This window comes from Haemorhous mexicanus, chromosome 25 (genome assembly GCF_027477595.1).
Source record: "Haemorhous mexicanus isolate bHaeMex1 chromosome 25, bHaeMex1.pri, whole genome shotgun sequence".
In the NCBI taxonomy this organism is placed as follows: Eukaryota; Metazoa; Chordata; class Aves; order Passeriformes; family Fringillidae; genus Haemorhous; species Haemorhous mexicanus.
In genome coordinates, this window is record NC_082365.1 from 6,123,885 (window position 1) to 6,137,848 (window position 13,964).

General features: G+C 47.0%; 1 protein-coding gene across 8 annotated transcripts in view; it reads right to left on the minus strand.

Moving 5' to 3' along the window:
- PPP1R12B (protein phosphatase 1 regulatory subunit 12B) overlaps nucleotides 1-13,964 on the minus strand; it is a 133,909-nt gene that overhangs the window by 58,877 nt on the left and 61,068 nt on the right. For 5 of the 8 annotated variants that reach the window (XR_009489445.1, XM_059867896.1, XM_059867899.1 and 2 more), the window contains 2 exons: nucleotides 8,439-8,624; nucleotides 7,737-7,922 (listed from right to left, as the gene is read on the minus strand). The exons of 1 other annotated variant lie outside the window; for it this stretch is intronic. Coding sequence is in view for 6 of the 7 variants with exons in the window: in XM_059867896.1 (XP_059723879.1) it covers nucleotides 7,737-7,922; nucleotides 8,439-8,624 (372 nt within the window). In the remaining variant the exon portion in view is untranslated. The remainder of the gene's footprint in view (nucleotides 1-7,736; nucleotides 7,923-8,438; nucleotides 8,625-13,964) is intronic. 2 more of the 8 variants (XM_059867900.1, XM_059867901.1) reach the window with 2 other exon arrangements.

Genomic DNA, 13,964 nt, shown 5'->3' on the forward strand with positions numbered 1-13,964 from the left:
CATTCCTCCAAACTGGAGAGTTGCCATTAGCAAATAACTATCTGTAAGCTGGAGGAGGGAGGAGAAGCAAGTGCAAGTTCTGCAGGCAACAATGCTGACAGCAGTTCCCAAAATACAATTCCTTAAGTTAGAAAATTAACTATGTCCCCAGCAGAAAGTCAATCATTGGCAGCTACATGGAAACAGTCAGAAAAAGAAACTTTCCTGCTCTCTTATCCAAGCAACAGGTTTTGGTTCTTCCCTGAATTTATCCCTGGCTGACACATTTGGCCCATCAGCCCACTGCAACTGGAAATAGTCATTAGAGAAACTTCCAGAAGCTGGATGTGCTCTGAGAGACCCTTCCAGGCAGGAGAGAAGGACAACACATCAGACTGTAAGTGCTGGAGCTCAGAATGAGGCAGGAGACAGCCTGACAATGCTGAGTTATTTAATAAGCTGAAGACAGAAGAATAACAAGATCATAGTCCTAAAGCCTTTCAGAGCTGGCTTGAAAAGGCTTGGCTGAGAATTCCACATTTTCAGGCTTTTGCTGCTGGGAGCTGTTGTGTTTCTATCTGGACAATGAATTCTCAGCTCCTGCAAGTTTCAGTATCTGAAACTTTGGTTACAGGTTGATTAGCAGGTTCACTAGCAGCAGATGAAATTCTTTATTTCTCACAGCTTTGCTTTGCTCAACATGTTCAGGTGCTGATCCAAGAGATTGTGATCTGTGCCACTCGTTAATCAGAACAACCAGCTCCCTTTATACCTGCAGAACTCCTCTTTCCATGGGACATTTACAAGGGGGTGAGGTTAAATGTATGACAGCTGAGGCTACAAGAACATTTCCCATCAGGGAGTTCTGAACAATTTTGGTGCTTTCCCATGCCCCATCCCTGGTAGTGTTCAAGGCCAGGCTGGATGGGGCTTGAAGCCACCTGGTCTAGTGGAAGGCATCCTTATGACGAGATGAGCTGTAAGATCCTGACCAACTTCCCAACCCAAACCAAAGCATTCCATGGTTCCATTCTCAGTTCTGTCTGTGCCCCTCAGAGAGCAGAGCTGCTCCTTCTGTGCTGTGTCCCCAGGGCAGCTCCTTGTGCTTCCCTGGCAGCCTGGATGGCTCCAATATGAGTTGAGGAGTGCTCAGGTTGCAGATCCAGCTGGGAACACAGCCCTGCAATCCCTCTGCCAGAGGAATAAAATACAGCATTGGTTCTCCTGAAAGCTCACCAAGTTTGGGCTGGGGGAGTCAGCACATACATGAGAAGCTTTTAATGATCTATGTAATCCCTTCACATTAATTAATGTCAGTCAGCATTATGGTGAAGAGTGAAAAGGCAACAAACATTGCAGTGATCACATTCCCTAAACTGGCTGCAGTAACTGTTGCTGTGAACTCAGAACTTTAAACTTCTGCCAGAAGAGAAGAACACTTACTTTTCTAAAAACCAAAAACAATCCAGGAACTCCTTCTGTAAGAGAAAAGCAAAGAGTGCTGCAACCCCAGAGCAGAGACAGCCAACAACACCTGAAGGGGCAGCATGACCCTGTCACTGAATTTGTCAGCTGCGACCATCACAAGCACAAAGCTTACCATGATGGAATATTTTGGAATTGTTTGTGTGCAGCACAGGACTTCAGGTGTCAATACACAGCACTGAGTAGGTTATCACTGTGATAGGGAACAAGGTGCACTGTTTGCAGTTTCAGGAGCTGCATCCTTGCATTAAAAATCTGCTGCAGGAACTGGAACAGGATGGAACTTCCTGCCACTGATAGAGAAAACCATTGTCCTGCCTCTGCCAGCATCCCTCTCATTTGCAACTGAACCAACACAATTTGACATTTTCAACAACTTTAAGCAGACCTGTTAGGGCTTTCCCAAAAGCTAGTTTGCAGTCTGAAACAGGAAATTTTCCAGGGCAGAAAATCCCTGGGGAAACAAAAAAAAAAAAAAATTACTTGGCAAAACTCTGAGTGTTTGGTAAATTGTCTTCTGCAACTAAAAATAAAGTAAAATCAAAACCTGATGGTGGTCAAATTCACCTGCTGAACCAAGTAAGCCCGAGGAGCAGTGTTTGCCTGCCAGTGCATCCCAGCAGCCTCTCACTGCCACCTTGTGGGAGCAGGAGATGTTTGAGCAGCTCCAAGGAATGGGATCACAAGATCAGCCCCAGCTGAATTATGCAAAATATCACTCAATACTAATAATGTATCAAAGATTTCCATTTCCTACTGAGCTCACATTGCAAAGCCAGTGGCTTTGGTTCAACTTCCAGTGTCCACTGTTATCAGGTACAAAAGATAAAGTCTGCACAAACACTTTTCAATAGAAATGCCAGGGAATTTACTTGGCTTCTTTGGCTCCTCCAGCTGTCACATCCCCAGGTCAATACCGTGGAGCACAGAATTTAAATCAGACTAGCTGATTTAGTGCTGAATTAGCTCTCAGCTGTAGTGACACAGGATCTCTACAAATATTTCAGGTACATCCTTGGCTTTAAGAGCCATTTTGGGCACAGAGAAGTAGCTGAATTTGTCAAAGTTGGTAAAGGCCAGCCCCTGAACATCCAGGCAGTGGCACTGGGATGGCACTGGAGCCAGAAGGTGCCATTATTGCCGTTAAACCCAGGGTGAAGCACGTGCAGCAGGGCAGTGGTTCACATTAGTAAGCCAAGAGGAATTGCACACACGCTGGGCATGGACAGGGCTGGGGAAAAGGCAGTTTTACCTGCTGCTTGCTCCACGCTGCCAAGCTGCAGTTCTTTTACAATGCTTAGCTCAAGTGGTCTCTGCTTCCTTTCCTTGACCATTCCTGAAGGATGCTGCATGGATTCCTGCTTTTGTTAGCAGGCCAGCCTACAGCCTAGGCTCCTCCACCCAAAGCAAATGCCAAAATATCCACCCCCTTCCCCTGAGGCCTGGGTGGATAAAGCTCTGCTGGCTGAGCATGCAGCACACACCTGCTCACACCCCTACAGGAAACAGCACTGACCCCAGCCCACACCTCGACCTTACTCAAAATAAAAATGCAGCCTGAATTCTGATCCAGCAGGAGCAATCTCACCTCTTCCCAACATGGACAATCCCAGGCCAGCAGAATTCCTGCCCTCCCACGTCATCTGCACCAGCAGCCTTCGAAAAAAGGGACAACTTTATCTGAAAGTGATTAAGCGCAGAGGCAGAGGCAGTGGCAGGGAAATGCTGTCACAGCAGGTGCCAGATGATCGTTCAGCTCTTCACAGGAGAGAGAAACCTCTTAACTTCTTGTTGTCCACTGTGTAGTGTGGACAGGAATCCTTCCCTTGCCTTGTAGCAGCTCCTTGCATGAGCATCCCACTGCTCTGCTTCCCCGGGGACCCTTCCCAGGAGCTACAGACCACTCAGCTTTACATCAGTCAGTGATAAGGATTACAGAGCCAAATGCTATTAAAAATATGGCAGCAGTGAACTATTGCTCACAGCCCTTTCTGTCAGCTCCTCTCAAGTGAAATTTAAATACTCCTAGAATGCAAATCTCATAGTTTAACTTTCACAGAGATCAGGGTCCTTTATTCCATTTGTCAGATCATAAGAGTTAAGGGACATATCAGGTGACACATCCATGCTCTTCCTAGAGGAGACAGAATGCCCACAGGACAAGAACCACGAGGTAAAATGACTTGCAAAAAAATGTTCATATAACAGTACTGGTGGAGGAGGATTCAGTTATTAATATATTAATAATATATGCTACTATAATTAGCAGCTGGATCCTTAGAATGAAAAATAAATTCCTCTTGGGAATGAAGCAGGAAACAAAAGTGTTTGTCAAACACAGTTACCTGGAATGTCAGTGAATTTCCTTCAGCTGAAAAGTATTTCTAGGGGAGACTTTAGAGGGCAAGAAAGCATGGTCTGAGAAGAGCCATCAGCCCTAAAGCTGCCCAGAAAACAAGTCCACCTCACTCCTACTCTGGATTCATCATAGAATCATGGAACGGTTTGGTTTGGAAGGGACCTTAAAGCTTATCTAGTTCTACCCCCTGCCATGGCAGGGGCACTTCCACTAGACCAGGTTGTTCCAAGCCCTGTCCAGTCTGGCCTTGGACACTTCCAGGGATTGGGCAGTTATGTGAGAAACTGGTCAGAATAAATTAAAAAGTAAGGAGAGAGATGAGTTTCCTGTCTCTAAGAGCATGTCTGATGGCAAGTGCTGGAACCAACCTGCTGGAACTTTCCTCAGGAACAGGAAGAACACACACAACAGCAGAATTCAGTTGTATAAACACAGTGGGGGGGGGGGGTGTGTAAAAAAAAACCAACTAAATCTTGGCAAACAAGGAGAGATTTCAAATTCAAGAGTCCTTTCAAACTGGCCACATAACTGAGAGCACAGATTTGCCTTTCAGGAGTTCTCAGGCAAAGCATGTCTCACCCCAGGGGCCAGCTGTGGGCTGCATGGTCACATTTCCAGCTGTTCTGGGAAGCAAAAGTTCCATAAGAAGAGTATGAAAAGCTTCAGCCAGATCTCCCAGACTTTCTTTCCAGCACAGATATCTCATGGCTCAAGTGACATTCTAGTCACTTGAGTGGAATTCCAGCATGGCAGGATCTCCTGCAGCCCCTTTCTAAGCCCAGGGGACAGAGCTCTGAGCAGCCCAGACCTGTGACACCAGGAATACTCTGGGGGGGGCTGCAGTGCAGGACTGCCAGGAGAAGCTGTGACCAGAGCCCTGCACTGCACCTGCACAGACAGGGTGCAGAGAACTTGGATAAGAAGCTTTTGGCGGCACTAGGGGCCGCTGTCACCCTGGATGAAGGTGGATAATCCAGCACTGAGTTCCAACCAACAGGAACCCCCATTCCCCACCATCTACGGGCACCCAGCAGAAATGAGGAAGCTGATAGTTCTGCCCTAGGAAGAACCAGGTCTGTGTGAGGTACTATAGGCACAACATCCACACAGTTGAAATCCACCCTCAGCAGAGCCAGGGCTGTTTGAGTTCAGTGGACAAACACACTGACAATGGGAGCCAATTTGCTTTTGGCAGGAGATCATCCAAATGGCCAAACCACACTCATCATCAGCAGCTCCAAAATTCCCAGAAAAAAACCCAAAAGAAACTGCCTGACACAAGCACTGGCTGTGGGAGATGGCACATTTCCAGCTCACAGCATTAGCACACTGCAGTGCTGCAGAGGAGCACCGGGAGGCTGGGATGTGCAACAGGACACACAGAAGGCTGGGATGTGCAGCAGGACACACAGAACACACGTGGCAGCAGTCGGGCCCCAGCCCTGACCAGGCACAGTCCAGCTGGCACCACGAGGCATTGTACACCCCAAAGAGATCTCTGCTCCAGTGGCCCCTCTGCTGTTTGTTCTTTCCTCCCCCTGTAATTTACACTATTTTCCAGCACTTACTGGAGCCTGACCCATTCAGCTGGAAAACAAGGAGCAGGTGAATCACCACAGGTCAAACTGTGGTGGGGCAGGGTAAGGCTTATTGGCCACCACAGGATGCAAACCAGCACCCCAGAGCACTATGCCAGTCGTTCATTCCCAGCCCTGAGCAGCCTCTTCTGCTTTAACCTTTTGGCTTCACACAGATAATTTTAAGGCCACAAGTTGGGAGACATCCCTGTGATCTAAAATTAGATGATCAGGCTGTTTATGTTTTTGTTGCTAAGAGCAAGCCGGTGCTTTGGAAACACCGAAGCAGCCCAAGCACTCCTGCAACAGCTGCCTCTGGGAACTGAAATCCATACAGCACTGCCCTGACAACTGTTTGCCATTTGCCATTTTATTTTCCTGGAATTAGTCTCCTTCCCTAATAAGCTTTTCCTGTTTAGATGACTTCTCCTGTCTCCCTGGGTCCATGTGTCCTAGTTCCAACATGCAGGTAGCTCCCAGTGACTTTATCCCACTGGGAGGACATACATTCATCAGTAAGGTTTCCTCTTCCATGATCACAATGTATAATTTCTGGGCTTTTTTCCTCTCAGTAGTTTCAAAGCATCAATTAAAGGTGGGAGGAATTTTCTGGTGTTTTCTCTTTACATTACCATAATTCACAGGAGATGGTTCTCTAATAAAAATGCAGGAGACAAAGAGATCTTCTGTATTATTTATAGAAACAGATTTGGCAGTAAATGCCAATGCAGTAATATTAATGGATGCTTTTTTGGATATCTACAAATAACTATCCCAGTCCAGTTCTTCATCTGCAGACAGTTCCAGAAGACTGGGGGGGGGCTATGAGCAGCCCACTTCTGCAGGGAAAAAGCTGCTTCTGCAACTTGATTCTGGGCTTGCTAAAATGGAGAGACCATTGTGAAAGGTCTTTAGTGAGAACTGAGAGTACAATATCCACTCTGTCCTATTGCACAACCTCACTGGGCACTGGCAGTATCTTTTGGCAGCTCATCTCGATTCAATTGCAAATGACCCAAGCCAAGGGACCTCCAGCTATGCAACAGGAGCACACAGAGGCACTTCCAGGGCTAACCCAAGTGTTTTCACACCAAAGATACCTTGCAGTGGCTAGTGCAAACTGTCCCTGCACACAAAGCTGATGAATGTGGCTCCTCCTGAATGTTTTAATACCTTCCAAGTGCTCCCCGTGCAAGCTCTGGGAAAAAAAAAATCCCAAGCAGCATTACAAGTTTGAATATTTTCCAACAGCATGGCCCACCTTGCTTGGCTGTGCTGCAGGTGAAGCTGAGCAGCAGCTCAGCCCCATCACCTTTAGCCCTGTAGGCTGATAATCCCCATTATTGCTTTTGTCATCCTTCAGCCTCAGGCCATTTAAGATGTGTCAGAGCACTATCTGCAGGAAGGGTTGTATTTCAATAAATCACTACGACAGTTTGGAAGAATCCAAGCACTGGGTACTCTGCATGAACTCACTGCTGGTTAGAAACACCCAGTTCATCACTGCATTTTATTTATTACTATTTGCTTTTGCTGATGCCATTAGAAAAGACGTGTTTTGGAAAAGTTAACCTGTTTGCAGGAAGAGTGTAGGGATCATTTCATACTCTGCAATTAATGCATAGGGTAGACCTCCTTTGAAAAGAGCTCTGTCTCCCCAGGTTTGTATTTCCCCAGTCTTAAAATAGCACCATGTGATAAGAAAGAGATACCACCAGCTGGAGTCAGAGTCATTCCCACTGCTGCTACTGCTGGAACAGCCTCAGCTGCATATGGCAGTCTCTTACCTCTGGCCTTTCCAGTTCAATCAAAGCCATACCTGCTGCTGGAGTCCATCTCCTACTGTGTCACACACCTGCATGCCCCAGAAACGTGTGTTTTCTCCCACTAACTGTAAAGGGAATCTGGGGGACCTGTGCAGCACAGACATCTCCATCAGGGCATAAGTAAACACAGCTGAGCTGAATTAGAGGGACAGATTTTATTTGAATGTATCTCAGTGCAATGGTCTTTTTAGGGTGGGATTCATTTTACAGAACCCACTGCGAGTAGACACACTGCTGTGTGTCTGTGCAAACACACTGGGATGGGCTGAGATGAGAAACTGAGATTAGTACTGAAGAAAAGGCTGAGATGCTGAAGAGACAAGTAGAAAATTACGAAACTAAATTTAACCTACAAGCCAGTGATGATTCAGTTCAAAACCTTCAGACAGAGTAGGGACAGCAGCCTGGAAACTTCATGGAATGCCTAAAAACCAGTTCTTACACCCCCACCATCACCACCAAGTGAGAGCTGCCCACGTAGAGGGCCACCAGAGCCCAGTCCTCACTGACCTTCTGCGCTCCCTGGCCTCCTCAGCCGAGAGGTCCTTCCCCAGGGCGGAGGCAGCCCCGGCATTCCCGGTGCCGTTGGCAGCGCCGAGCACAGCATGGTTTGTGATTACACCTAGGGGGGTGCTGGCACAGCTGCCCTCTGTGTTTTTCTCTACAGCAGAATCACTTTGTTGCCTGAAAGGGGCTCTGAAATAGAGAAGACATATGGAAAGCAAAGCAAGTGAACTCTAGTGCTGATCAAGTCCAGCCTCCTTGACGGAACATGGACAGTTCATCCTCCTCGCTTTACACTCATGTATTTGTAGAGAACAGCCACGGTAAAATTCTACAAAACTTGGAGAAGAATGAGCAGGAGGAATAGCCTTCACATCCCTGTTAGTAGCAAAAATGATCAGAAAAATGTACCTGGTGAAAAAGCAGAAGGAAGGAACTCCAAGAGCCTGTACACTGAGCACCCAAGGGCAGCTTGAGCTCACGCTGTGTCACAGTGACAGAGGACACAAGGGACACACTGTGGACTGTCACCTGCCTGCCAGCCACACCCACCACTGGGACTGTCCAACACCACCATCCTGGGATTGCTTATCACTCTGGAACTGCTTATCAGCACCTCCCATGTGGAAGCACACCTCCAATCCCTAATCCACTGCAGAACTTCCAACCCAAACGCTGACTTTTGGAGCTGTCTCTGGGAGCCATTACCTGGTGCTGTGGCAGGCTGGAGCAGGAGTGTTCACACCGAGAGAGGTGGGGCAGCAAGAGACAGGTTGCCACGGGGTGCCCGGGGAGGTAGATGAGCCAATGGCAGTGGGTGAGGTAGCTAGAGATGGACTGCGACTGGCTGAAATGTAGGGACTGCTCAGGTCACTACTTCTACCAAAGGAAGCACTGTAAAACATCACAAAATCACGTCCTTCAGAGCATAGTAAATACTCAACAGCACATCCCACAGCTGGGCTGGCAGCTGGGAAGGGAGCAGGTACCACAGGGCAGCAAAACATGTGCAAGATCAGAGAGCAGAGGAACTGTTGCCAGTTGCCCACATTGGCCAGTGCCAGCAGAGCCCTGTTTAGCTAAGCCCAGCTCAGTTCCAGCGAGAGAATAATGGCATGAGGGTGAGCTGGGGAGGATCAGGGAAGGAAAAAACCCTGCTGTGGTGAAAGCAGGGCATATGGAGCACCCTGTGCCCTGGGGAAAGGCAGGTGCAAGGATGAGGATGCTTAAAGCAGGACAGGAGAGAATGACAAAAGCTGGTCTGGCTGCATGACCCCTGAGGATGTTCAGGACTTCCAGTTTTAAGAACTTATTTCCAGTGGCTTAAAGTTTTGGCAAAGATGATCAGTTCAGACTTTAATTCTCTTTAAGACATGTTTTGCATAAACTGTATTTCTGGAAAATAGCTAGCACAGTTGTCCAAAAATATTCAAGAATGAGCAAGGGAAATAATATTTTGCCAGTTTAAAGCAAGCCCTGAAAACCAATCTTACTGAAAAGCTGTGTTTGTGTTCATATTTTGGAGAAGATGAAGGAGGAAAGAAAAAGGGCTCTTATACAAGGATGGACCCTTTCACTTTTTCAAAGAAAATCCAGCCTAAGGGGAGAGAAAATCCACCCTAATGGGACAGAAAATCCATTCTAGTGGGAAAAGCTGCATATCTCTGAAAACAGACTTGATGAAATCTGGCAGAATCTCCTTCTCACACATGTCCATGCCCTGCACACAAGCTGTTCACTGCCTGCGCAGAGCAATCCAGGGGCTCCTAGGGCCCTGCCAAACCTTTCCCAGCATCTGGCACGCCTGGTTGCTACTGGTCAGACTGGACTGTCTGAAGGATCAAAGGCTAGGAAGGCTGGAAGGCTGGCTCTCACCTTCTGCATCCTAATGGCTCCCATGGCAGGGCACACGGACCAAAGTGGTTGCACAGGAAGAAAAGCTGATCTAGAGGAAAGAAGCAGGCCAGGACAGAGCTGCAGGTTTTAGGAAAAGCCAGGGACAACAGAATGAAACTGGTAGTCAACTCTAGAGTAAGAATCCAGAGAGCAGCCAGAAGCTGAAATAGCACTGGGAAGGGGAAGGAACACAGCCAAGGACAGGAGGCCAGAGAAACGACCCAGTCCTGTTCACCCAGGCACCCAATTTACAAGCCAGTTTTACATGCCAAGGCCCCCAGCAAGCCCAGCATGAGCAGCTAGTCCTTGGGGAGCCAAAGGGGACAACAGAGAATCCTGGAAGGCCTCCACAGGGAGGAACCTCCCATTTGAGCTCCTCAGTTGATGGCCGCCTGCCATATCCAGGTCACATAGGAACAAGCAAGTCATTGTCACCAGGCAGCAACCTCTGCCAGATCCTAAACAGAGCTTTCTCTGGAATGCTCCATGCCTGGAGCATGCAGGAGCAGGAAGTCCTGCTGGAAGCAAGTCCCTCCCTTCTTGGCTCTCTGCTCCAGAGGGAAAAGCCAAGACCTGGAGATGGGCTGGGAGGAGGGTGGGAGGGGGAAGAGGAACCTGGCTGGGGTGGGTGTGTGCAGCAAGCACCGAGGAGTCACAAAAATGAGTGTTGTGAGGAGAGGAGGGCAGAGGAGCCTGTGTCTGGGGAGGGGAGAGGAGGATCAGCAGGGGAAAAGGTGATGGCAGCCCTGGGGGAACAGAGTTGATGTGGAGAGCCCAAGGCAGAGAGGCTGGGACACAAGGGCGGCTGCAAGAGAGAGAAGGAACTTGGTCAGGAAGGGAGGATGCAGGAGGGTTATCAAAAAAGCCCTGCTGAGGATTGTTTTTCAGAAGGGAAAGGCAATGGGTGAGGATGGAAGCAGCACCAGGTGCTTAGGAGAGCAGTGATGTGGGGGATAAGAGGAAAGGAGGAGGAGGAGGAATGGAAGAAGAGGGCACAGGGATGGCATTGAGCCAGCTCCAACACACATGGGCAGAGAAATGTGGTGCTGGGGCACCAGGAACAGCCTCCTGCTTCAAAGGGAGCCAAGGCACTGCCACCTCTGCAGGAATCCACCTCCCAGCCTGTCCCCTGCATGGGTGGCACTGCACAGTGTGAGGAGCACTCCAAGGCATTTGCTCCATTGTTCACATTTGATCTGAACTGGACCAGAAAACTGGAATATAAAGGTTAGTCAGGGAATCCTGTTAATTAACAGCTGTGTCTATAGGAGTCTGTGAAAGGGAGGACATATGAAATCATGCTGAATAATTCAACATCAGAAATAAAAAAAGGCACTGACACACTGTTCCTCATTCTCTAACATTATCACAACAGAACCATCAGGGAATGAGCAATGAAATGTAAAGCAACATTTCAAAGCAATAAAAAACACTCCCAATTTCGGAGTTTAAGAAATATTTTAAAGGCATTAAAAACTTTTACTTAAGAACCTTCACACTCCTAAAAAGCTTCCACATGTGGTAATAAAAAAGGTTTGCACAAAGTACATAACTATTCTTTAAACACACTGCCATGGGGTATTGCAGAGATCAAACTCAGATTTGGGTATGGAAGCTGGCTGCAGTGGTGGCTATTAAAAACAACGGTTAAATACAACCCCTGGCTCCTAAATTCCTGATTGCTGGAAGCAAGGAGAGAGTGGGAGGTAGAAATCTGCTCTGAAGCTATCCTGACTTTTGCAGCTTCTCCTTCAAAACCATCTGCTGTCAGAAACAATGTGGGTTGCAGGGACTGTTGTCCTGACTCACTGCAATGGCTTTTATGTGACCAGAACCAGCAAGGAGGTATTTGCAGAAATGCGAAATGAAGGAGAAACTGTGCAGCTGAAGGATTTCATTCCAGTGTGAGCCCTTCCTGGGAGGCAGCACTTCTGATGTCAAAGCAGGATGCTGAACTAATCCAACCTGCTATGCCAGTTTTCCTCCACATCCTTTCATTTACAGTCAAAGTGACCTAGATTTTTGAAGGCCAGTACACACTAAAATGGACACCAGGATATTAGAGCAGAGTTCTGTAGATTTCTGGGCCAGTGGCACACACAGAGAATGCAGGACAACTACCAGTACCACGACAAAGAGAGCATCAATATATGCTTCAACTAAAGCTGAAGAACATTTGTAACATTGCTGCAAGTTATTTTGTTTCCTTGTATTTAAAAAAAAAAAAGAAAAGAAAAAGAAAACTCCAGCTTTTCCCCCATCTTAAGATGATCTGCTGCTGCTGTTCATTTTATGTTTGGGGTGTCATATAAAGCACTTAAAGAGCATAACTAGGGGTTAGAAGGGATATTGGGAAGGAATTGTTCCCTGTGAGGGTGGTGAGGCCCTGGCACAGATTGCCCAGAGAAGCCGTGGACGCCTCATGCCTGGAAGTGTCCAAGGCCAGGTTTGTGGAAGGTGTCTCTGCCCACAGAAGGGTGGGAAGGAGATGGGATTTAAGGCCCCTTCCTTCGAAAGTCTGTGATTTTTATGGAGATCTGTCAAATGCTGAGACAAAGGGGAGCTGCAGATGTATACAGTCATCCCCTGAGTGACATCCAAGCATGTCATATTCCCTTGAATTCCTCTCTAAGAAGAAACTTTCACCTTGTGGAGTTGGGTTGAGAGTTTTGCTAATACTTGGAAATGACAAAATGCTTATGTCTAACCAGGTTCCTTTCCTCATCTTAGGGGTGGATGCACAAGGCTGGAGAAATCAAAAGTTCAATACAATTATATTCAATTTCTCTGTGCTCTCCTACAGAACACTATAAGGGACAAAGGTCTAATTGATCATGGTTTTACTTTTTGTATATGAAATGCAAACCCATTGATCTCTCCTTTAAAAGCACATTTATTCCTACCTGACAAAGCTATTCTCTGTACCTGCATGTGAACCACTCAGTCTCTTATGAAAGGGCAGAATGCAGCCTTTGGGACAAGAACTCAGTATTAGTGACCTCCCAATGCAGCCTTAACCTTCCCCACTCTCTGTACAGTTTAACCACGGAAATACAGTACAACTGTGTGAATGCAACACTAAATCTGGTGCAGGATTAGCTGGGATAAACCAGCAATGTTTGTAAGATTGCCTGGGGGTGACTGGGCTGTCCCTCAGCTCAGGGAGCAGCACAGGTGTGCCAGCTGCAAGGGACAAAAGTTTTCCAATGTAATCAGCTGCAGCTTGTCAGACCAGCTTCAGAGAGAGACAAGGCATGGAGGCTGGGCTGTCATCACATCCCAGGATAGCTGTGAAGTCACCAGAATGGGGCAGCAGAGCAGAAGCTCCTGCTTGAAGGGGCTGCTTCACCTTTTGTGGCAATGGATCTGTACATGCTCAGCAATTGGCCACATGTATCCTTGAGCACCACTTACCTCTACAGAAACACAGCATAAACACTGGAACAAATTGCCTCTTTCCAAGTATCTCAAGCAATTGTTCTGACTTCAGGACAGTTATTTAGTTCAGGGTGTAGAATCTCATGAAACTCAATCTACAACCTTAAGCTATTGCTGCTGTTTTCCTTTAGTAGAAACACAATGGCTTTGCAGTGTGACATGTTTATTACAGGCTGTTTCGGTGGTCTTCAGTATCAGCTGAAATAAAGGTGAGGTGCTGGCACTGCTGATCCTCCTGCTCACATGAGAACCCAGCAATGCACTATTTGCTCACCAGAGCAGGGTATTGCTTCAGCTCACTCAGAGAGAGCCCTGAGGTGGCACCGCAAGGACACAGAGGCTCTGCCTCCCAAGGGGGTCCAGGACACTGCAGTTACAGGAGTTCTGCTTGGAATTGCCTTCCTGCTTCTTCCTGGCTCCTTTACCAACAATTATCCTCTACAACTTCACACACACTGTGAACAAACTGCTTCTTACTGCCTTACAAAACAACAGTGGAAGCATCAGTTTTACTCCTTAGCAAGTGCTGTACATCATGCACAAGATCACTGCCACTTTCTGAAAATACTATAAACATGGACTAATTTAAACCAAAATTAGAGATAAGCTATAACTTACTCACCAAGAGCTATCTGAACAATGCTTTTGGACTCTTATTATGTTAATCTGTTTTATGATCAATTTTGGTTTTATTCTCTAACCATAACACCAGCATTAAACAGAGAAAACTTTGCATTTGAATTATGTCAAGAAGAGTATTTAAATTCAGTACAGCAATTTGCAAATTAATAAAAATTACAGCCTTTAAAAACACTATTTAGCATGACAAATATCAAAAATCTTTTCTTTCCTGCTCTCAGCAGAAGAGGGTCCAAAGGCCAGTTACAAGATGCAGGAGGC